Source organism: Pyricularia grisea, chromosome I, assembly GCF_004355905.1.
Source record: "Pyricularia grisea strain NI907 chromosome I, whole genome shotgun sequence".
Lineage (NCBI taxonomy): Eukaryota > Fungi > Ascomycota > Sordariomycetes > Magnaporthales > Pyriculariaceae > Pyricularia > Pyricularia grisea.
In genome coordinates this window covers 2,327,168-2,348,643 of record NC_044973.1, presented here as the reverse complement: position 1 = coordinate 2,348,643, position 21,476 = coordinate 2,327,168, and the positions used below count along the sequence as shown (strand labels likewise).

The following is a 21,476-nucleotide window of genomic DNA, read 5'->3' as shown; positions in this document are numbered from 1 at the left end:
CACGTCGCTTCGAACCTCGATGCGCCCGTCATGAAGACAGCGAAGGCATTGCTCTCGTTAGGGTAACCAATGATGAAGCTTTGCCCTAAGTCATGGAGATAATCTGAAGGGAGGTTTCACTCATCACAGGACTCCAATCGTTGTCTGGCATTGATGGAATACGCTCGGGGGATGTGCATAGGTTGGATTGGATAGGTCGACTTTCATTTTGCCGTTTTGTTTTTTTGCGTTTTATGCCAATTTGCTTTCCCATTCATTCATTGGCTCCTCAACGCGATACTCGCAATTTGCTACCACTTTTGGTTCATCTTGCGTCAATTTCGACAACATATATCACCGGGATTTCAATTGCAAAATGGAAAAAAAAAAGACGGTTTTGATTTTTCTGATCTTTAATACGAAAGAAAACAAAGGCAAGAACAAGCTAAATAAGTGGCCGTGAGGCAACTGATTATATCAATCATTGTGAAGCGTTCCATTAATTCCATGCCCAATCGGGACAGCATAGGACGCCTTCTGTGCATCGAAACCAATTCGAACAAAACAGATCATCTCCCCTTTTGCCATCTCATTTGATGGGTTTCGCCGTTTTTTGTCTGGCCCTTTGCCGACATGTGAATGTCAGATTGTCGCCGAACTGGGGCCCTGGGGCCTTGTGCTTCTTCTCTTCTTTGTGTTTCTGTACACCATCTCCTCACTCTCTTCCGAACGAGGCTGTAGGAAAAGTAAAAAAGAAAAATAATAATAACCGAAAAAGAAAAGTTGAAAACAAAAGGTACGGAGTAAAAGGGTAATGAAAATAAAGTCATCAGTTCATCAGTGAGAAACCCGCGGGCTGTGAAATAAAATAAACTTTGAAAATTGCACTTGAAAAGAAAGGAAAAGTTAAAGAAGGCAAAAGAAAAAAAAACCATAAAACGGTGAAGAATCATATCCAGCGCTAATGCAAATGCTTTGGATCACAATAAATGATGGAGCCATAGCAGGCAATGAAGGACATGAATGTTGCAAGTGACAAAAGCAAGACCAAAATATGACAACTGAGTAGAGCAGAAAAATTCAAGTTTGCTAGCTAATAAATTTCCCCCAGTGGTATATATCATCAATGAAGATAGATGCTCAGGCACGTCTTCGCCCTTTTAGGAGCTTGGTCTTGCAAAAATCAAAACGGAAAACGCCAACCGCCATGCAAAGTAGGTAGGCATAATGAATGCAAAAAAAGGAGTAGAGTGGAGAAAACAGGCTCATGGGTATATAATATGATGCGTGCCCTCAACAAAAGAATTATATATGTAGCAGAAGAATAAAAATTGCAGATAACAGGAATAAGGGAGAGCAAACAAGGGAGCAGTTCGATGGGGGTTCTGCCCTTAAAACATCTCATTGGGCTGAAGACCCGTTTGCGTCCGCTGCTGCTGTTGTACCTGGGCCACGGCGCGGGCAGAGAAGCTGACGGGCGGCCCAATGCTCTCGTACGGTGAAGTTTGGTTCGCAATCTCGGGTGACTTGCGCGAGAGCATTGATGAGTTGGTCCGGCTACGGCTGGCCGATCGAACACGATCTGTGACACGTGAGATGCGCGACGAGATGCTGTTGTCGACGCTGCTGCGACCCCGCTGGTGGTTGGACTTGGGGGTGGGCGGCGCCGGTGGCGAGAGGATAGGAACGGTGGCCTCGCTCACGGGGATCGCCACAGGAACCGGCGGTGCCGACATGGGCATTGGCGGTGGGGGAGGGGGTGGCGGGGGGATCTGGTCGTCATTGTCCATGACTATCTCGATCATTCCAGCTGTACGCCCTCCATAGACTTGAGGTTGGTGCGACTTTTGGCTGAATGAAAGTGGCGCAGGAGGCGGCGGTGGGGGTATGGCAAGATGCTGCAGTTCCTTGAGAACCGGAGGGGCCGGGGGAGGAGGCGGCATCCCTTGAGACTCATGCGCCGGCCTTTGGGTGTTGTTCGCCAACATGTCGTCTATTGTCCTCATGTTGCCCATTTGGCGAAGGTCCGAAGACACGTCCGGTGTGCTCATTTTACGACCACTGGCTTGGCGAGAGCTGGCTTGCTGAGAAGGCTTGAAAGTCTTGGGGGCAAGCGGCTCCTCGGGCGGCGCTGACATGCAACGAGAAATCGGTGGACGCACAGGGGGGCTGTAGACGGTGGAGGGTAGCAGAGTGAGAAGATTCTCTTGTGGCGCCTGGACCTGCTCGGAATCCGCTTTGGTTACCGGCTCACTTCTCTTGGGCGAATGCCTTGGAGAAGCGTTTGATTGTGTTGGGGAGGCTCTCTGGGCGAAGGTAACAGGAATCTCTGGGACTCCTGGCACACTTCCAGTCTCCGGCTCCAGGATCAATCTCATCGCTTTGGGTGTGGCAGGAAGCCCGATCAGAGGTTGACGGTTGGCATACATGCTCCTTGCCTCACCCGGCTCGACGGTGCGACTGCGTGTGGGAAGATCTCTGGGAGGTACAAAGGCTGTGCTGGGCAAGGCAGACTCGAAAAAGGCCGGGCCTCGAGTAACAATAGGTGACAGCTCATCCGGGTGTGGGATCGGCGGTGCAGCAGGTCGACGCGCCAGTGACTTGCGCCTTTCTTCAAGCTCTCGAGCCGCCGCCTCCTTCTTGAGCTGTCTCTCATCCTTCATCCTGCGAAGCGAGCTGACGGCATCCTCAGCCTCGCCAAAGCCTGCAGACTCCTTGGATGGTCTCCTGTCGCTCAGCAGCCTGTGAGAAGCCGACCCGGGCGAGGCGTTACGGAAGCCTCGGCTACTGCTACGAGTGTTCTTCTTGCGAAACTTTTCCTTTGCCTCGATAGCCCTCATATAGTCGTTCTCCTCCTCGGAACCAGAGAAATCTCTCGGAATGGCTGACATGGGTACTGGAGATGGAGGCGATGCATTCCTGCCACTGCTGCGCTCACGACCAGTCCTTTCGGGACTAGCTGTTCGCCGTCCACGGCTGGAAGGACGGCTGCCACCGTTGGCTCGAGTCCTCGACGCATGCCGAATTTGACTATTGCTTAATTTTCGGACTGTGCTCGGCTGGTCTGTCACAATCTCAATGCCCGGTCCGTCGCCCCCTCTCCTGGCAGTATCATTCGTTCTCGGAGTGCTGAGATTGATCAGTTCCTCAGGGGACATGGGAACCGGTGATCGAGGAGATCGCTTGCCAGCTCTTGGAGTGTATCCTCTCGAAGTCTCACGCCCACGCTGATCCTGATCAAGGGATGTTTCGCGAGACTTGGTCTTCCTGGTCTTGCTAGAGTCTCGTCCACGTCCCCGGCTGGTAGCACGCCTGCCGGTCGTGTTGTCCATGCTGTGAATGTAGTCGTCAAGAGTTTTACCGGGGTGGCCATATCCTCGGCGATTCGCCTTCGCTACGCTAGAAGTTGCAGAGGTAACTGAGCTGGCCACAGAGCCAGGTCCACGCCGGCGGCTTGGCCAGTGAAATCTAGTCGAAGAGGCCACAGACTGCTCGGGAGAAGTCACATCACTGTTCTGGTTTGCCGGCTCAATAGGCTGCAGTTGCAGGTCAATTCCTTGTGGGATACGATTTCGTGGCCCGTTGCGGCTAGTGCGCCCGCCCTGGTGATCCATCAACATAGCCATTGAAGCAGGCGAGGGCGATGGGGGTGGCGGCTCTCTCCTGCGATGGCTGTCCCGCATCATCATGGGGCTTGCAGTGGCCGCACGCCCGATCGTCTCGGCCTCATTCAAGTTGTTGTTAGTGTAATCGTATGACGGTCCTCTCGAATGTCCCTTGCCATCTCTGTCTAATACAGGAGATGATGGGCCGGGAGTGCGCCGGCGCTGCTCGGGCTTTCCTGTCGCCTCTCCGATCGAAGGCAGACGGTGTCGGCCAAAGCTCTGGTTCGAGGGACGTGCGGAGCTGGGCGTGGGGAAGGCACTCCGTTGAGAAGGACGGAGGAAAGCGGTGGCAGGGTCAAAAGCGCCGGGGGAGATTGCAGACTCGGCGATAGGCGTCACGCCTGCTGCAATAGGGGTCTGTCCATCGTCACCTGCGAAGTACTTGGCCTTTGCTCCTTGGTCGCCAAAAGAGGTGATGAGTTTCAACGCCGAAGCCTTTGCGATACTGCGCTGTGGTCCCCTGTTCATGCCTGGCGGCGACAATGGAGGGCTAAGCACCTCAGGGATGCTGGAGTTTATTGCATTCAGGCTACCGAAACTGAGTTGCGCTGCAGAGGGTGAGGTCCACGGTTCTGACGATTCTTTACCGATGCAGGCAAGACTGAGCGGATTTGAGACATCGATTGTTAGCAGCTTGTAGTTTGACAAAAAAAAAAAACATTATATAGAAAGCCTCAGTGTCAGGCCAGACACGGAGCAGAAAACTTACCATCGAATGGCCAACTGTTGCTGGCCGTGCTGAACAGCCCAATCTCCCCATTTCTTAAGAATTTGTGCCTGGCGTTCCCAGACTGACGGAAAGAATAGGCAAGTCAGGAGTAGGGCCTCCATGTAACGCTTGTGTGACACGTAAATCTCAATCGCATCGATCTGGTCGCCCATTCCGATCATGATTGTGGCAGCCGCATGTACATCACCATTCTCGAGAAGTCTTTGAACGTAAGCACGCCCAAGCTTGTGCTGAGAGGCCTGTCCCCCGATTCCACTCAGAGCTAGAAGCATCCAATCCGAAGAGGTCATGTTGGCTGAACTGGTCGCGATGATATCCGGCTCGATGTCGCCAAGCCATTTCGACAGCAGGATTCGGTTGGCCGAGGAGTTTGGGTGTCGGCTTAGTTCATCTCTAATCAAGTCGTCTACCTCGCGATTCCAGCCGAAAATCGTGCTTAGCATCTGTCGGCGAAGATCGTCATTGGTGAGCCGGGAGGCATCTGCCATGGCTGGCATTTTGTACGGAATGTCACTGAGTCGACTTCGAGTGAATTTGAAGAGATCATCAACCCTTGAATCTTCTGGGCTACGCGGAATCTCATTTCGAAGTCGCGAGGGACGGTGTTTTGACGGACGGCCGCTAGATGAGGCCATAGACACAGAACTAAGACTTCCAATAGAGTACGAGTCCCGGTCACGGTGCCGAGACGAATGAGGTGCTGCCGATGACAGCATAGATGAGCCTGCCGAGATATACGTGTTTTCCGTTAGGCCTCGCGAATGAGCTGACGGTTGGTACCTCCCAGGCGTTTGGGAGCTGGTCGATGAAATCTCGGAGGTGCCACTGCGACTTGACTGTGAGCTATCAGGTCTGAAGATACCTGGGCCGCTTGCGGCAGTATCCCTGGAATGAATCATGCGAGCGAGCGGTGACATCCTTTCCTCTTCGCTTTCGGACGTCATTGGCTCGATCGAAATGGATATCTCCGACTCTGAGTTACTCGCAGCCGCTGCCTTTTCTTGCTCCTCAATAGACACAGGTGGAGATGGGGGCAGCAGATTAGCTGGGTGCTGAACATTGGCAACCATCATCGCAGGAGCGTTAAGGTCAAACTGCTGTACAGTGTTGTTGGCACCCAACGTAAAAAGACTGGCGCCGGGGCCGTAAACAGCCAAGCCTCGGACGTGTTCCAAGGATGGAATGCTGTCCTGGGTAACGTGCTTAGTCCGAACGTCCCAAGATAACGTCTCGCTGTCAAAAGTATCATTAGTCTCCATTTTCTTGGTGGATATCATGGCCTATCTTTCTGCGAATGGGGACGGCTCACTTTTCAGAGAACTGAATTATCCTTCCGTTCTTTGACCACCCCATCCAATTCGGACCGATTAGATAGTTTTCGGTTTTTTTGAGAATCCTCACAACTTTGGCTGGGTCAGCGTTGTTGTACGACTTTGCAACGCTCCAAATACGAAGGTCTCCATCGTTAGTTTGCACGGCGAGCATGTCTGATTTTTGCCTCGACGAAGAGGCATGCCAAGCCAGATTGACAATGGGCGACGGGCCTCGTGAAGTTGTCAGGTTATGCAAAATGGTGAACCTCGGCTGAAGGTTTGCAATGAGTAGAGACCCATTTTGATACCTAAAATTGGCATACATGTTAGCTCGGCTCATTCCGAATATCATATCTATGGTTTGTTCGTCTTACCCGATTGCAAATGTTCGGCAATCCGCAGACGGAGCTAGAGATGTCACTGCTATTTGGTCTAGTGTTCTCGAAGAGATGTGCTCTGATGTCTGTGGCTCGAATAGTATAATGTTTCCTTGGGTGTTTCCTGCGCGGATTGGTCAGTACTCCTTCGCACATGAATAATTTGACTACGGCTGCTCCGGGAAAGCTATTCTTGGTTCGTTGAACAAAACGACTTACCAAAGGCGACGTTGCCATTACGCATCCACGCGGCGGTGGTAAGGTGCTCGTAGGAAGCAAAACGAGCAACCTCATCACCAGACATGAGATCCCAAACTATGGCAGTCTGCCCTGCATCGTAGCTCACCACCAATCGTCCAGCTCCTGTTTCGCTTTGTGTATCAACTGCCAAGAGCTGTATTTCCTCCGAATGCCTCGAAAATCGCCGCTCTATCGTCAAGGTATCGTGATGACAGCACACTACCGAGCTGCCCTGCGCATAGAGGAACATGGATGCTGTCGCGGCGCAGGGCTCAAAGTATCGCATGACCGTAGCGCGGTCCTGCGTCCTTGACTGCATCGCTGGGTAGTCCTGGTTGACTCGGCTCCTAGACTTTTGGGCACTCGAGACGGAACGGTTCCGAGCCAGCTGGCCCGGGACGACGGACATGTTGTGAGATTTAAAGGCTTCCGTGCTTGCCGTCGATTGTCCTTGACCCGGTGGGGGTGTATGGCCCCTTGACGGCGGTCAGGCGGTCTTGTGATCAGAGTAGGCGCTGTTAGCGGAAAACTGCAGAAAAAAACCTCCATCTTCCAAAGCTTAGCCAAAGAGCGCATTGCGCCTAAGTCTGCACACCCCGAGATAAGCGGAATATTGCTTCTTTGGAGAGGCGCCGGTACACAACCACAAGGAGATACGGGGGACAAGGGCTCGCACTTACAGGAGGCGAAGATATTCCTCTTAGGAATAAGTCGCAACTGACCAATACACGCGGGAAGAAGACACACAACTTCGTCTCATTCAACCATCACAGAGGGAAGAGAAATAAAGAATATTCGGTCCTCTAAGCCTTCGTGGATGTATCACAGACTGACGGGATCTGCTTCTAGTTAGCGCACTGCAATTGTCTTCGAAGTGCAGTCAAGTAGTATGTGGCGAAGACGATGCCAGGCGATGCTTGTCGATCGCGATATCCAGGTGTTATAGACAGGAGCCGCGTTCGTGTGCTGCTTTCCTCCACGTCGAACCCCTTGAGCTTTTTTTTTGCTGAGTAGGCGCAACAGTAACGTCGGGGTAAATGTGCTGGACGACACCGGGTTGGGATTGATTGGGATCCAGGGCGAGGTGATATGTAGGAGCGAAAGATGGTCTGCAGTGATGGTTGCACGACGACAAAGATCGTGGAGAAGATGGGAGCACCAGAAACGGTATGAGGATGGTGTGCTATGCGTGCAAGAAAGTTAAGGGGCTAGTACCAAAACAGGTGCATGTAGAGAGTGCGGAGATGGGTGTGTGGCAGCGGTAACTGTCTACCAGCGATAGGTTACCCGCCTCGTGGGCGGCACACAGCACATACAGGTAACGTATCGATCAGCGCCTTGATAAGTCTGAAGAAGGCTAGTCCTGCGGGAGGAAGGGTATGCCGGCGCTTGTGTTGCAGCAGTAGGATATACTTGGGATAGAGAATTGTAGAAGAATGTTTGGGGAGAGCAAGGCGGAGGAGAAAAAAAAACAATAAAAAGAAGCAAAGAGAGGAGAGGCAAGTAGGTGTGAAGGTAGTTAGGTACCTATGAATGCATGTACTCTAAAGAGAAAGAAAAAAAAAAATGGAACCCTTGTTCACTCACTGCCCAGAAAGGGTGTGATAGGTTGATAGCGAATAGGTTGCAGCTTCAAGCGCCCTGGCCTGTCAGTGGTCGATCCCGAGATGGCATATCAAATGAGAGCGGTTCTGATCAATGGGCCTGACATTCCCTTGCGTGCCTCGTGCCTTGACTGGTGGCTTGTCGGCTAGCGTGAAATCATCTTGCAGGGCAGAACAGCCAGAGAGAGGACTGCATGCTTGCGTGTTTGCTGTGGGCTTGAGCGGAGACAGGACCGGCTCATTAACAAAGCCCCCAGCTCAGCCCATACAGGGCTCATCAAGAACCTGCAGATTTACGTTCAAGGCATTAAGATGTGCGGGTGCAAGAAGCGGTGGGACCACGGGTTGACCCAGGAATGATGGGGCATGCATCCCGTACACCACAGCGGCAAGTAGAAACATAATGACAAGGGCCAGTGAGAAACCCAACATCCCGGGGGCCGAGCGATAAAAGATGAGAGACGGACAGTATTACCTCCATAGCCCATTGACGAGGCAGAAAGAGCTTGCCGAGGTTCTTCCTTGTCATTGGAAAGGCCCAGCCAAGGAAGAAGTAAATTAAAAAAAAAAGAAAAGAAAAAAAAAAGAGAAAAAACAAAAAAGTAAAGAATCAGCAAAAGCGGAGGAAGGGGTGGGATGAACCACCCAGCAACAAAACCCTTGACCGTTAAAGGACCCCTGCAGGGCGGGAACCAGGGCGTTGGTAGACTGACTGTACGTTCAATATTCCAAATGTGGGCAATGTATGTACATACATACATTGATGTACTGCAGGTGGCCGTCTGTGTGTTTGCATTTGAGCCCAGAACAAAGAAATGGAATTGAGATACTTCTCTTGCATTGAGCGATTCCGACTCGGCTTAAATCCAATGTATAACCACACAAGGATAAACGGGCATGAGAAGATGCAAGGCGCCATCCAAAATTCAGAGTTGGAGTCGGGCACAAAAAGGATGATAATTTGAAAGGATTGATCACCTGCGCTCGACTCCTGCGTCTGTGATAATCCAGAGATATCTTAATGCTGAATTCTCACAGGTAGGCGGCCGGGAATTGTTGCCCCGCAAGACGGAGGGGCTATGGGGTGGCCATGTACCAGTGACTATGGCCAAGACTGCAACTGCGGGAGGTGAGTGGTCGTACGGCGTCCGCTATTCATGTTTCCCATTGATGCTTTTATTTTAGCTTCCCCGTACCTTGCATTCGTGATTATAACCGTATGGCTCGAGGCGATTCGGTCCATATATCGTGGCGTTGGCTTCGCCTCGTTCTAGCAGCTTCTCGCCTCGTTCCAGGGCGCGTCCGAAGATTGACAGACTTGCGATGACGAAGGGGGCGTGATTCTCATGACTGTTCCGGATGGCAAAAGACGTCAAAAAAAAAAAAAAAAAAAAAAAAAAAAAAAAAAAAGATCGAGTTCCTGGGCGAAGCGACCAGAGCTAGCGTCGCTCTGGCCCCCGTTGCGCGCAATGTAATGTTCCCTGCTGGACTGCTGCGGAGGAAAAACAGCCAGTGACAGAAGACAAACTTCTTCAGAGCCATCGTCGTCGGCGTGGTTTGGGTGATGGGCGGGGTAGAGGACAGGGTTGTCAGTCCACTCAAGAGTCTCCGTAAGCGCCGGCCCGTGGCCAGTTCGCAGTTATGGTCTCCCATTCGCTGGAGATGCAGTGAGATCAAGCAGGGGTCGGGCGCTAACCCAGATGCTTCGACCCGTCTTTTGCTAACCCCACCCATTGTTCAGTCGCTCCCCTGGCAAAGATGTGCGTTGAACGTTGAACATCCCCTGCTCTAGGTAGGATACCAATCCCCACTTTCAGACGAACCACAACTTTTCTTCACCACCTTTGAAAGTACATACCCGTAATTAACCATGCGACGACTTTTAAACTTTGATCTCAATGACGAGAGGACAAAGCATTGTCCCGATAACTGCAAACGACAAAAATGCTAAAGTGATATATGACAACCTAATACAATACAGATCTACCTAAATTGGCGAGGCTGTCTCAGACGCAAAGCACGACATATACGAGCTTTGGTATTTGCCAAGAGTCAACAATCACTCGTCGATACAGGAAGCTGGAAACGGAAAAAGAATCAAGAAAACCCCTCATGCACATATCAACCGGCTCAGGAGCAGACATCCATTGCAGACATATTTAGCGATCATTCAGTAGCTGGTTGTTTTGGCCCCCATAACGACATGCTCACATGATCCAAGCAAGGCTGCAAAACAAGGACATCGTGTCTTGCCAGCTCTCAGGCTGCTTGCTCGATACCTTGACTATTTATCTACCTTGCAAACCTAAGATAGCTTACCTAAAGGTAGATATCTCTACCTAACGCACGCAGCCTTCTGCATTTGGGCTGCATGACCCTAGTCCGTATCCAAGATGCAGGTCCTTGTCCTCCGGGCCCCCCAAGGAGCTGCAAGCCATTTATTTTGTCTTGGGCGCGATTTAGAATTCACAAGCTGATGCCAGGACGTGACATATACAAGTGCGAATTAATCCTTAGCGAGCCGTTTTTACGGCGCAAGCATGGTGGCACACGCAAAGCACGTGCTACACCGTTGTGTAAGCGGGACTTGGGATACTCTCCGTGCCGTTTTTCTCCTCTTGTCTGTTTTCTTTCCTTCCCATTTGTTGGAGAAGAAAAAAACGCCTTGCAAAGTCGTATGAATGGCAACTCGCGTCGAGCTCATTGGCATGGCCACGCTCCATTACCCAGTAGTGCTGGGATGATATGGAATAGTACTGCGACTTTCTGCATGAAAATTGCCTAGTTGAGAGGGAATTTTTGTGCCTTGAGAGTTCATGCTGCCACACCTTAGCGAGGCTACCCGGGCCGCCCAGTGGAACGAGGCTTTCCATGATTTGCAATCCAGCCCCGGAGCCCATGAAGCTTTCTTTCCCCGCGCATTGAGATACCACCATGCGAGCGGGCCTTTGCTTACCACACCACATCCGCAATCGACCTGCTGCCGGCCGTTTGTAGAAGCCACAATGCAGGAGATCAAGCCAGCGCCGGGGATCAATATTTGTTTTCTCCATGTCATGGCGTTTGGCACTTGCGGGGTCCGTTTGTTGACAATGGAGCGGGTCAAAATTTCGGTGACAATTTCGATTCGATATTCATAAGAAGGAGGGGAAAGTGACAAGATGAAGGTTCAAAAGGTTGCATCGGCACTCCATACATCCTCAAACCTCCCCTGACCACCTTTATCTCATCTTTAAAATTGTGCCAAGCGGGAGCTTTGGCTTTCCTTTTTTGTTGATGCGGGGTGAAGGCACAGCAAGGGGACGAGTGCGGTGAAGCTGAAAAATCCGCAATGCTGGCGGGCGCAACTGTCGTATTTCCTGGTCTCTCCTGTCCAGGGTTTGCTTTTCTCGCATATTCAAAAGAAAGCTTTATTTTTCTGAAAGAAGCGGTTCCTCCCTCATCGCCTTTTTGCCCCTCTCATGCGAGTTGCCATTTAGTGTACCAGGGCTCGGTATCGGCCTTCCGATCCTTGTTTTGGTTTCCGATATCACATTTTAGACCTCCCGCCCGCCAGGGGTTTGCATCCAGATCGAGGACTAAGAACGCTAGTTCCCCCTCATGTTTAAGATGGCGACTATTGGATGCTGGAGAGAGAGAGAGAGAGAGAGATCAAAAAGATTCCGATTATGCTTGGAAGCATTCGGCGGTGTAAAGTTGAGAGATATTTGAGCACTGGTTTATTCCTACTTTTTTAAAGCTAGATATCTATCTTTAGGAGGGAGATGACTTGTGCAATAAGCTTGCACAGCATGAATCACACGCATCTCTCGTCACTATCACGAAGGCCCTGCAGATCCCTGCCTCCACTCAACGATATGGAAAGATTCTTGAACCATGCTTAGATATAAGCCCAAACAGAATAAGGTAGGACAGGGTAGCTTCCGACTGGTCCGTACCTTCTCGACAGTTAGCGGGCCATGGAATTTTTTTTTAGATTTTTATCACCATCCACCCTCAATATTATAAGCTTAGATGAGTAGGTATATCGCAGGACGAGAATAATGGAGGGCTTCAACCCTGTTTTTTTGTATACGCTTTCAACAACGACCCAATAGCATTGGTTGCTACAAAATTGAACGAGCAGACATTGATTCCCTACCTATTATAACTCTGCCCTTTCCCCCTGAGCGGGTTACTGGCTGAAATACAAACTCATATCACACAGGCACAGCACAGATGCACACTCACCCATCCACTACTTGTCTGTACATAATTCTAAGCAGCCATCTCGCATTTTCCCCCTGCCACCAGCCACTCGGGTCTACCAAGAGAAACGGCCGATAAGCGGACAAACCTGGGACCTTGGGAAGGGAAAAAAAGGGGGGCCCTCAAAAACAGGCACATAGGAGTATCTCTGCTTTCGAAACCGTCCCAAGTTTCTGTGGTGCTGCATTTTTTGGGTGGTTGCAGAATGACAGAGTTGTATTGCAGACTGCGCGGCCAGCTCGGTGGTGCATTGTATAACCTGCCATTTACACGACTTTTAAGGGTAGTATTCACCTAACGTTGTACCCGATCCAATGAGTACGGCTGCTCTGGGCATGAAGCTTGGCTGGACAGGAACGATTCGGATGAAATGCATATGGGAAGCCTCGTCCTGGTCACTCGGAGGGACTGTTACTCAATCTTCCAATGCTTTATCCGCTTCCAGTACCTGGATGGCAGCTATCGATGCTATCAGAAATAAATGGAAATTATTCATATCAGTAAAGTGGCCGCAAAGCGGATGCAAAAAGTTGACGAGTGAGGGGAACATTTTGCCAATATTTATTATAACATGAAGTTAAGTCTTGGGCCACTTTAGGAGCCGTTCTCGGCCGGTCAACTATTGGACTGAGGGCATGACCAAAAGGCAAATCAGGAACCGCAGGCCATACAAGAGCCACTGATTGGGGGCGCGTTTGTGCATGATTTCTTACAGTTACAGTTCCATCCATCACAACGTTGAAAAGTCAACAAGGCACCTTTACTTGTCAACAATACACGAATAAGATACAAGTTTCAATTTGCATTGATTGCTATCCCAATCACACTCTGCTATCTTAGCTCTTATAAAGATCAACATATCATGTCTTCCTATGTGATTTTGCGGGAAAGGTTTTTCGCAGAGCAATCGGATGACAGGACGATGACTTTAACCAGTCTGTCTGAGATGATGGGGATAGAAAAAGAAGGAAGGAGACAAGTTCACAGCCCAACTCAAAATATTCTGCCATATAGACAAAAAATCTCGTCACCCTGCAAGCGAAATATCGGATGGCATGCTAGGGTTAACCGATCATGATATGTACGCTATTTTCGCCCGGGGCAAGTTCTTGCCAAGCCCGTGGTGCAACCACCGCCCAGGAAGAATGGAAAAAGCACCGTTACTCTGGCTTGTCTGGGATGCATCCTCTATTGTCGGCGTAATGAAGGTTCTTGATCGGCAAAACGGGCTGGACTCGGCGAGACCCTGAAGGATCAGCAGTAAGAAAGAAAGAGAGAGAGAAAGAGAGAAAAAAAAGGACGAAAGAATGTTATGCGCGATTGTTTTTTTTTTTTTTTCGTTTTTTTCTTCTATTCTTTTCTTTTCTTTTACCCAGTAAGAAAGTGGTGGTCTCCTTCCCTTTCTTCCTTTTTCTCTTCCTTTTTTGATGTATTAGTGCCCGACGAGCCCGTCATTTCCCATCGACGTGGCATTTTCACCGTCCAAGCCACATACAGCGGCATGGCTTACTTTGATTCTGGTGTGCTGTGGTTTCTTCAAGGGAAAAAAAATCAACCGTTAATGCAAAGGGGAGTTTCTGCTCGGTGGTGGGAGTTGATACTTCTGCTCTTCCAAGGTCGATGGATGTACATCTTTGTTGTATTGGTTAGAAAGGAACTTAGTAACGAACTGACAAATCACAAAAAAACATAAGCCTCGGCGTCTCGAGGCTGACCTACCCTGTCAATCACATCACCCTGTCACATTGATAGTTTCGTCAACATCAACAAGCAAGTCACATTGTCGCGCCTTCGCACTAAACCCAAAAGCCACGATAGGGGATCGCGATATGGATTTCCCAATATGGTGCCGCTGGGCCCCCCACGACATGAGGAACAGATGCTGTGAGGACGTTAATTTCTGAATATTACCATCGTGCAGGAAGTAAAGCTGCTGTTGCTATCAAAGTCCTCAAATCATTCGTATCTTGGGAGTGAACTCTTGGATGGATGAGACGGTTGGCATCATTCGACTATGTGATAGGTACAGGGTAGGTGCCATTGAGACTCGAGTATACTCTCCTTTGATCTAAACCACCTACCCTGCACCTGATGAGTATCGATCGACCTTCGCGGTTGAGACAAGCATCCACACTCAAGACTTCATCAGGGGCCACAAGTACATACGCTGGACAATAACCCGTTCTCCTACGTTTTAGTTGTTTGAGGCATTTTGGCCTGCCCTTGGCAAAAAAAAAAGGATATTGTTACGTACAAAGCTACCCCCTATATACTTGAAGCTCCTGATCCAAGGTGACTCATTGTGGGTTGTAACTGGGGCATTTATGGCTATGTTGGGGGCTGTTCCTTGTAAGGCCAACAACTTTGGAAACATTTGTAAATTGTACAGTGTCGGAGAAAAACCCACATTCGGATTTCCCTTGATCCGATGCTCCACGGAGGAAGTTTGGCCGGTACGGGGGGATCCATAACCGGGTCCGACAAGTCACCTTCGGCCCTAAATGGGGAGGCGGCGGCGAGAAAGCCCCGAGACAAACGAGTCACCAATATCCTACATGTGTGCAGCTGTCCTCTCAAGGAAGATTTCTTTTCCGTGACAAGCATGACGCGTGGTTTCATTAGGCCCGCTGTGGTCATGGTCTCAAGGCAGGGAGGGCGGTCACAGTAGGGAAAATGAATATCGTGGAGTAGAACAGATGACGGTGTAAAGGGTTGAATGACTATCCTAAAGACTAAACTAACTATCCTAAGTGTGGTAGTGTGGGGGTATCATGCGCTCGCTAGGTGAAAGGAAAATAAAAGATCAATCGCGATTCCCTACTGCAAGTAGGTTCGCCAGGAGTTTGGACTTTGCCTGTGTTCCTCCGGTATCTCATACAAAGCCAATGTAATAAAAGGATAATAATAGTGAAAAAGGCCCAAATTTCCAATCAGGGATTAAAGTCCTGTGACGCCTGCGAGCACATAAAGCTCAAGATGAGAAAAATAAAGAGACAAAATAGTCTCACAACAATGCCGAAGCCTCGGTGCTAAACTGCCAACCGAAAGCGGATATCTTGTGACGATGCTGCGTGATTTGCAGTGGATCGCCCATGTAAACTTTTGTCCTCCGTAGCCAAATCCATGCAATAAAAGAAAATGTGTTCCAGAGGGAATGAGATGGAAATAAAATGGAAATAAACAAGCAGTGGTGGGTAAAATTTGATGTAGAAGTTACGGAGGAGCAGAGAAGACACTGAAACAGCCAGTGGCACATCTGTCAACCTCGGGCCGTCGGTGGAAAAGACGCTGAATGCTAAAAATTGATAAGGCGGAAAAGGTCGTCATAAAATGGGATGCCACCCCCAAAAATAATCGTGGAATGAAATAGGGCTAATAATCGTGGAATGAAATAGGGCTAAATTCGCCTGATAGTGGTGGGATGAAATTATCGTAGGTATGTGGTAATGTGAGGGGTATGTTAATTATGAATGAGTAATATGTACTATACGGGAAAAAGTCGGGTTAGCGATCCGATTCATTTTCAGGCGGGTGTGCAGCAAGCATGTGGAAGAGATTGGGGGTGGGGGTTGACTCAGCTTACCTCTATTTTCACTCGCTCCAAGGACCTTGGACGAGGAAGCTCTGTGCCACGCCCCAGCTTGCCCTCGTCTGATACGAGCGAAGGTGTGCTTTTGAGAGGGTGGGGTGTTGAGTTGTGTGTGCGTGTGTTTTGGTATGTGAGTGGTGGGATGGTGGGTTTTTTTTTGTTGGTTGGTATGTGCGTCGCAGTATTATTATCAATTTCGTTATCGGATACCCCCAAAGTGACTCGGATCCAGGTCGTGATCACGTCACTCTGCGATGGGATCCATGGCGGCACTGGCCGTCTTTGACTTGGTAGACGGGCCGCTTGACTTCCTGCGCTGGAGCTGGCGTTGCCTCATGGTTCGGCGGCGCTCCTTCTCCTCCTGAATCATCTGCAGTGCTTGACGCTGCAGGGCAGCCTTTTGCTGACGCTGGAGTTGCCTCCGTGCCTCTTCCTCCTCGGCGCGGACATCGTAGCGGGTTGGCTGGTTTGGCGAGCAAGAGCCACTGCCGCTGCTCGAGACGCTGCGCGCGTCATCCTCTGAGAAGGGGTCGGTGTCAAAGATGAGATCCTCGTCCGAGAGGAAAGAAGTCGCGGGGTGGTCGGCTTGCTCAGACTCGGAAAGCGAGGACCGCCTGGGCCACGAAGGGAAACTGGTAGTGTTGTAGCTGTCCATGGTCGCATATCGTGGCCTCGACAGGAAGCTTCCTGATCCAATCTCCATGGGTGCTGATGTTGTGTAGAGAGAGCTGTAAGAGCCGTACGGGCTATAGGCCGACATGGCTGCGGTTGTTTTGTGTGATGAGTATATGTGTCGTAAAAGGTGTTGGTTGATGAGTGCGTGTTTGTCTGTGTGGAAACTCGCAAAGGAAAAGATCTCGAGCTTTGGTTGCGAGAGGCACGTCTTCTTATAAAGTCGGTCGAATTTGATTAAATATGTCGAGTATGCGCGATGCAACTGACGTGGCGCTTGTTTTTCATGCGCTGCGTGTCGGTAACCCACTAGCGTAATGTATGTCGGTGTCGAGCAAGAATCAGGAGGGGAACCTAAATGTAATAATATGCAGGTCTGTTGATAGTAGAGCGGTGTAGTGCGGTGTGGTTGATATTTTTGGTAATGTGCTTGGGCTCTTTAGGTTGGGAGCGACAGATGATAGTTATGTCGGTGTCTTAGTTTAGGATTTTTCGATGTGTGAGATACGAGAATATAAAATAAAAAATTCATAAGAGAACCGTGCTACGGAAGAACAGAAATCTGGGGGGGGTGAGGCACGGGCGATGTTATGTTATATCTATCGTGAGTCAACAATCTCATCCATTCCTTACCATCTTACAGACAAGGAAAGTGCAAGCCCCTTGACACCACCCCCCAGGTATTTTGGGGCCCCCACGCGGTGCCCAAGGGAGTAAGTAACCTTGTAGTAAGACAAGGGCCTGGCCCAAAAAGGGTCCCGAAAAGCAAACGGCCACCAAGCGACAACACCGCCATTTTTCCCATCTCTTAGTGGAGAGGTAGGTACCTAGGTACTCTCGGCTGCAAACCAACCATTATTTCCTGTCCGGGTTGACCGCTCCTCCCTGTCAGACAAGGGTGTGCGAACCGGATCTTCTCGAGGACGTTCGGGAAGAAGGGCATGGAGACAATCCAGAAGCATGCACGGGAGATAGGTCCTGGGGCACTTACTAGTTCCAGCCAAAAGTGTGGGCAGGGGTGGGGAGCATACCCTTGCCTTTCCGTGACGGGTCCCACAGGAAAGACTCCCTTCAAGCACACCGAGCACCAGGGCCAGCCCGACCCATAATACCCGTATCGTAGACCGCTAGAACCCACGGTTTGCATGGTCTGGCCCAGCCTTCCACTGCCATCTCGCTAGCGCCCAAAGGATCAACAGTCATTGATGCTTCTAGGCTTAATTACTGACAGAGATGTACGCATCCAAAGTCACGCTCTAGTCTAGACTATTCTTTTCTGACCCACGGTTAGGCCTTGCTCCCCATCTTGATAATATAGTTAATTACTACAATGAGAGTTCAGAAACAAAAATAGATAGACGTATACGGAGTAATCGTAACAGCTTGCGTATGAGCAGTGACTATATCGGGAGAAAGCAAATTGAGGGGGGGGGACGAATTGGTTGCATTCGTTTCGAGTGCACGGCGCGGGACATTGCATCACAACTCTCTTTTTTTTTTTTCTCTCTCGTTTTTTTTTCCCTCCTGCCTGAACTGGGCTTGTCTAATTCAGAGTGGCACGTCCATAGCAAACATCCACACCCATTTCGGGACTGAATAATGCATCGACGCCACCATTATTTTTTTCGTTTCGGTTTTTCTGCCCTAGGTTGCTTTTGACTTGGTTCTCAATTTCAAAACCCCACTGACCGCATATTCCGAGTTGCAGGCGGGCTGATTCATGGCAGACCAGTGCGCGCGACGATAGCCCAAGCCCTACCCCGAGCGTCGCAATTCTCAGAAAGCTTCCACGAGACGGGGCGGCAGAATGGTCGGTCAATTGTGGATACCCTTAATTTCTAAGCGCGTATCGTCCCCATTGCAAGCAGAAAGTTAACATTCGTCTCGTTCCAAATTAGGTCCGAATCACGCTCAAAAGCATAAAAAAATCGAAAAAGACACAAATGCAACTTTTGAGACTGCGTACCTGGCCGTCCGTTTCTTCCCCAGATCATGTTGTCATCTCGCAGGGTAAATAATCAGTCCGAATCGGAGCCGTCATCATTAGCATCGTAACTCTCTTTTGTACATGCTCTCGAATCTGGGGTGAACCAGGATGCACAACAAACGAGACGGTTGGGTGAGTTTGGTCCGTGGCTGTGTGTTTTGCTCGTATGTGTACTGTATTTGTATTGTATGTGTGTCCGAATTTAGCTCCTTACTCTGCATCTTGTTTGGCCAAAATAAGCACATAGGTAAGCAGGACCGTAAGCATACTGCGGTTCTTGGTGGGCGGTGCGGGCAGGCTGTAGGGCAGAAGGTACTCTGCTCTGCTTGCTGTACGATACCCGCGCTTCTGGGGTATGTATGGTACTTGGAACCTTGTCCATCATACTGCCGTTATTGCATGGCGGAATACACCCAAGAAATGTCTTGAATTAAACATTTCAATGTTGTCCTTCCCGAGACCCAAATGCAGATAGGCACGGCACTACTGCTGGTAAATGGCATCAAATTCCGATTTCCTTTCCTCCTCTTTTTTTTATTTTTTATTCTTTTTATTCTTATTATTATTTTCTCATTGTGTCTCTCTAGTACCAGACTACAATTTGTACGACGTAATGTATTGGAAAAGAAAAAAAGAATTCCCCGCAAGACATTATCTTGAATGACGAAGTAATGTTTACGTCCTCCACCCAAAATCAAAAACCTTGTTTTCAACCCGATTCAATATCTACCGAATTTGAACGCGACCGCAAAGGATAAGACAAAGATAGGCAAAGGAGACCGACGCTGCTATCAATTTTTTCCTCAATAAGCTTCGCACACCCGGGGTACAGGCATTGTGCGCCTTGACCGCTTTTCTTCTTTGCATACATTTCCACCTCCCTTCCCTTTCTTTGCTTGCTTCTTTGTTTGCTCACAATCTCTTCTGATTGACGGAGATGCCTTTGCGTGGGGTCGTATTGAGCCCGGATGCTACGCCCGGGCTAATCCCCCACCAGAACTAGCTTTTGCTTCAGTGTAATTTGGCCTGTACGTCTTGTCCCCGGTAGCTCCCCGTCTGCGACAGACATTTCACGGACGGAAAAACGATAAGAAAAAATGTTATTGTTTGTCTCGGAGGGTAGCAGCAACCGATTTGATTTTTTTTTTTTTTTTTTTTTTACCCCTTGACCGCCAAAGACGAAAGCAAGAACAAAATATCGACAGCAATGCAGGCATCCTCCCTCCCTCTCCGGAGGTATTTTCCAAATTATTCTGCGGCGAGAAAAGAAGAAAAGCATCGGCGATGCTCTCGCTCAAACCCCTGAATCCGTGCTTTTTTTTCTGAACCCCCATGAGAAAGAAAAAGAATTGCCAATTACCAGGTAGCCAGCCTCTGGTAATGCCGAGTGGCTTGAAGCTCGAGCATAGGCGAACCGGATCGTTGGTTCCTACCCCCGACCGGGACATTGCCGGTGCCAATCTCGGGGGCTCCTCTGGGGCCCTGGGCAATTATGATTTTCTTCTTCGCTTGTAGCCCAAACCAGGGGGGGACGCAAAGCATTCAAACAACTCCCCAGGTTCAGGTGGGGACCCCGCAAAAGAGAGTGTGCATACGAAACCCGGGTTCAATAAACCAAACCATAGGTACTTGGGTAATTTTCTCTGACAAAAGTTCCTCTTTCCGGGGACGCCAAAGCAACAAACAAAACACAAGTGAGAGAAATCTTGTCGAATTTTCACTTCATCACCAACGGTGGACCAAAGTGCCCGCCACGCACACCAAAAATAAAATTTCTTGGACGTCTCCATTTGGAAATCAGCTCGCTATTTTTGTGACGAGTAAGAAATGACGATATGAGAAGCACTTGGTGATGGGGAGGGAAGATTCAGCAGAACTTTTTGCAACCCATAACAAGATAGAAATTGTGGAAGGGAAAAAAAAAAAAAAAAAAAAAAAAAAAAAAACAATAAAGACAGCAAACAACATCAGCTTCCGACGGAACCAAATCCTGACTGGACGCGTATTGATTATCGTCACCGCTCCCCGGATCATCGCTTAATTGATCTCCCACCCTATTAAAAGCAGTTGGGTACCGTTGAGCGTCGTGACTCGTCGTAACTGATGTGTCGAATCAAGAAGGACAACAGTGGCCTCCCGTTGTCCATACAACCAAACACACACCTACGCGCGGCTGAGGGGTGCTTGCTTGATTGCCGTCGCCAGTCAGTTAGGTTGTGTTTGTTCACCACCCTCCTTTTCGCAGACACTGTATCACATGTGTGTGACGGCCAAAAAAAGATCCGATTTTGCTCTTTCGACTCAAAATTTCGGGCTAACAACAGCCCTTTCATCTCAACTTCACTCTCGAGGAGTCTCGCCTACTGATTGTTGAGTCAAGGGAATATGATATGTGAGCGAGTGGGTGATGGGCCAAGATGCCGAATAATATCCTGGCCCCAAAGGAACTCATGTGTCATGATCCATGACGTACAAAGCTGTCAAGCCCAGTCTGTGGCTACTCACTCGCCTTTTGCTCTAACTTACCTACCATCCAAAAGGATGAGATGAACCCCGGGCTCTCGGGAGCCTTTCTAGATCGCTGTCATGGAACGTTTCAAGTACCCTTAACCTTTTTTTCGCCCCCTCTAGCAGTACTCGATGGATTCCCTGTTCCCCGCCATCCCTTGATTCATACTAGCTGTCCAGCAATACGACGACCGGAGCCTGAATAAGAAAGCAAACTGTTTCTCACAGGGTCTTACCCCCGTCTTTTTCGGCGTTGACCTTTTACTTCTCTTTCAGCAATTTCGTAGAAGAGGACAGTTATTACGTTTCTGTTCAGTAGCCGCGTTTTTCTTTTAATCGGTGTACCGCGAGTAGGTAGTCCGTTCCCTCCACACCCAAGCAAGTCGCGGGAGAGTGCATGCATACCTTTTGGCGCAACCAACCAGAAAGGATGAGCCTTGGCGACACCTCTATCTCTTGACCGCAAGATCGGGTAACCACTGACGCTTCCGTTCTAATCCTCGCCTACGCAGTGTGGCCACCTAATCAGAGAGAGCTGTACATTTCGTAGCCCAACAAGACTGG

General features: G+C 49.6%; 4 protein-coding genes across 4 annotated transcripts; 2 read left to right on the top strand and 2 right to left on the bottom strand.

The window, feature by feature from the left end:
* Window positions 1–588: 588 nt before the first annotated feature.
* PgNI_05733 (uncharacterized protein) lies at window positions 589–7,755 on the bottom strand. Its single transcript, XM_031125764.1, has 7 exons — window positions 7,621–7,755; window positions 6,985–7,487; window positions 6,284–6,800; window positions 6,062–6,188; window positions 5,684–5,995; window positions 4,354–5,607; window positions 589–4,245 (listed from the first exon to the last, which is right to left on the bottom strand). The coding sequence occupies exons 3-7, from the start codon at window positions 6,711–6,713 to the stop codon at window positions 1,371–1,373; spliced, it is 4,998 nt and encodes a 1,665-aa protein (XP_030981960.1). The 5' UTR covers window positions 6,714–6,800; window positions 6,985–7,487; window positions 7,621–7,755; the 3' UTR covers window positions 589–1,370.
* A 5,480-nt stretch (window positions 7,756–13,235) lies between these two features.
* PgNI_05732 (uncharacterized protein) lies at window positions 13,236–13,406 on the top strand (the record flags this gene model as incomplete). Its single annotated transcript, XM_031125763.1, has 1 exon — window positions 13,236–13,406. The coding sequence occupies one exon, from the start codon at window positions 13,236–13,238 to the stop codon at window positions 13,404–13,406; it is 171 nt and encodes a 56-aa protein (XP_030981959.1).
* Window positions 13,407–15,989: 2,583 nt separating this feature from the next.
* On the bottom strand, window positions 15,990–16,505 carry PgNI_05731 (uncharacterized protein; the record flags this gene model as incomplete). Its single annotated transcript, XM_031125762.1, has 1 exon — window positions 15,990–16,505. One exon carries the CDS (start codon window positions 16,503–16,505, stop codon window positions 15,990–15,992), a length of 516 nt encoding a protein of 171 aa, XP_030981962.1.
* Window positions 16,506–17,062: 557 nt separating this feature from the next.
* On the top strand, window positions 17,063–17,526 carry PgNI_05730 (uncharacterized protein; the record flags this gene model as incomplete). The annotated part of the gene is made up of 2 exons (XM_031125761.1): window positions 17,063–17,130; window positions 17,310–17,526. Coding segments are annotated over 2 exons (285 nt in total), but the record flags the coding sequence as incomplete, so codon positions are not given.
* Between the last annotated feature and the right edge of the window lie 3,950 nt (window positions 17,527–21,476).

Excerpts from the sequence above, each read along its gene's own strand:
- PgNI_05733 (XM_031125764.1), bottom strand. The coding sequence starts at position 6,713 with ATGTCCGTCGTCCCGGGCCAGCTGGCTCGGAACCGTTCCGTCTCGAGT. Across the intron at positions 5,996-6,061 it reads TGCCGAACATTTGCAATCGG|GTATCAAAATGGGTCTCTAC; the intron begins GTAAGACGAACA and ends TGCCAATTTTAG. Across the intron at positions 5,608-5,683 it reads ATAATTCAGTTCTCTGAAAA|CGAGACGTTATCTTGGGACG; the intron begins GTGAGCCGTCCC and ends TACTTTTGACAG.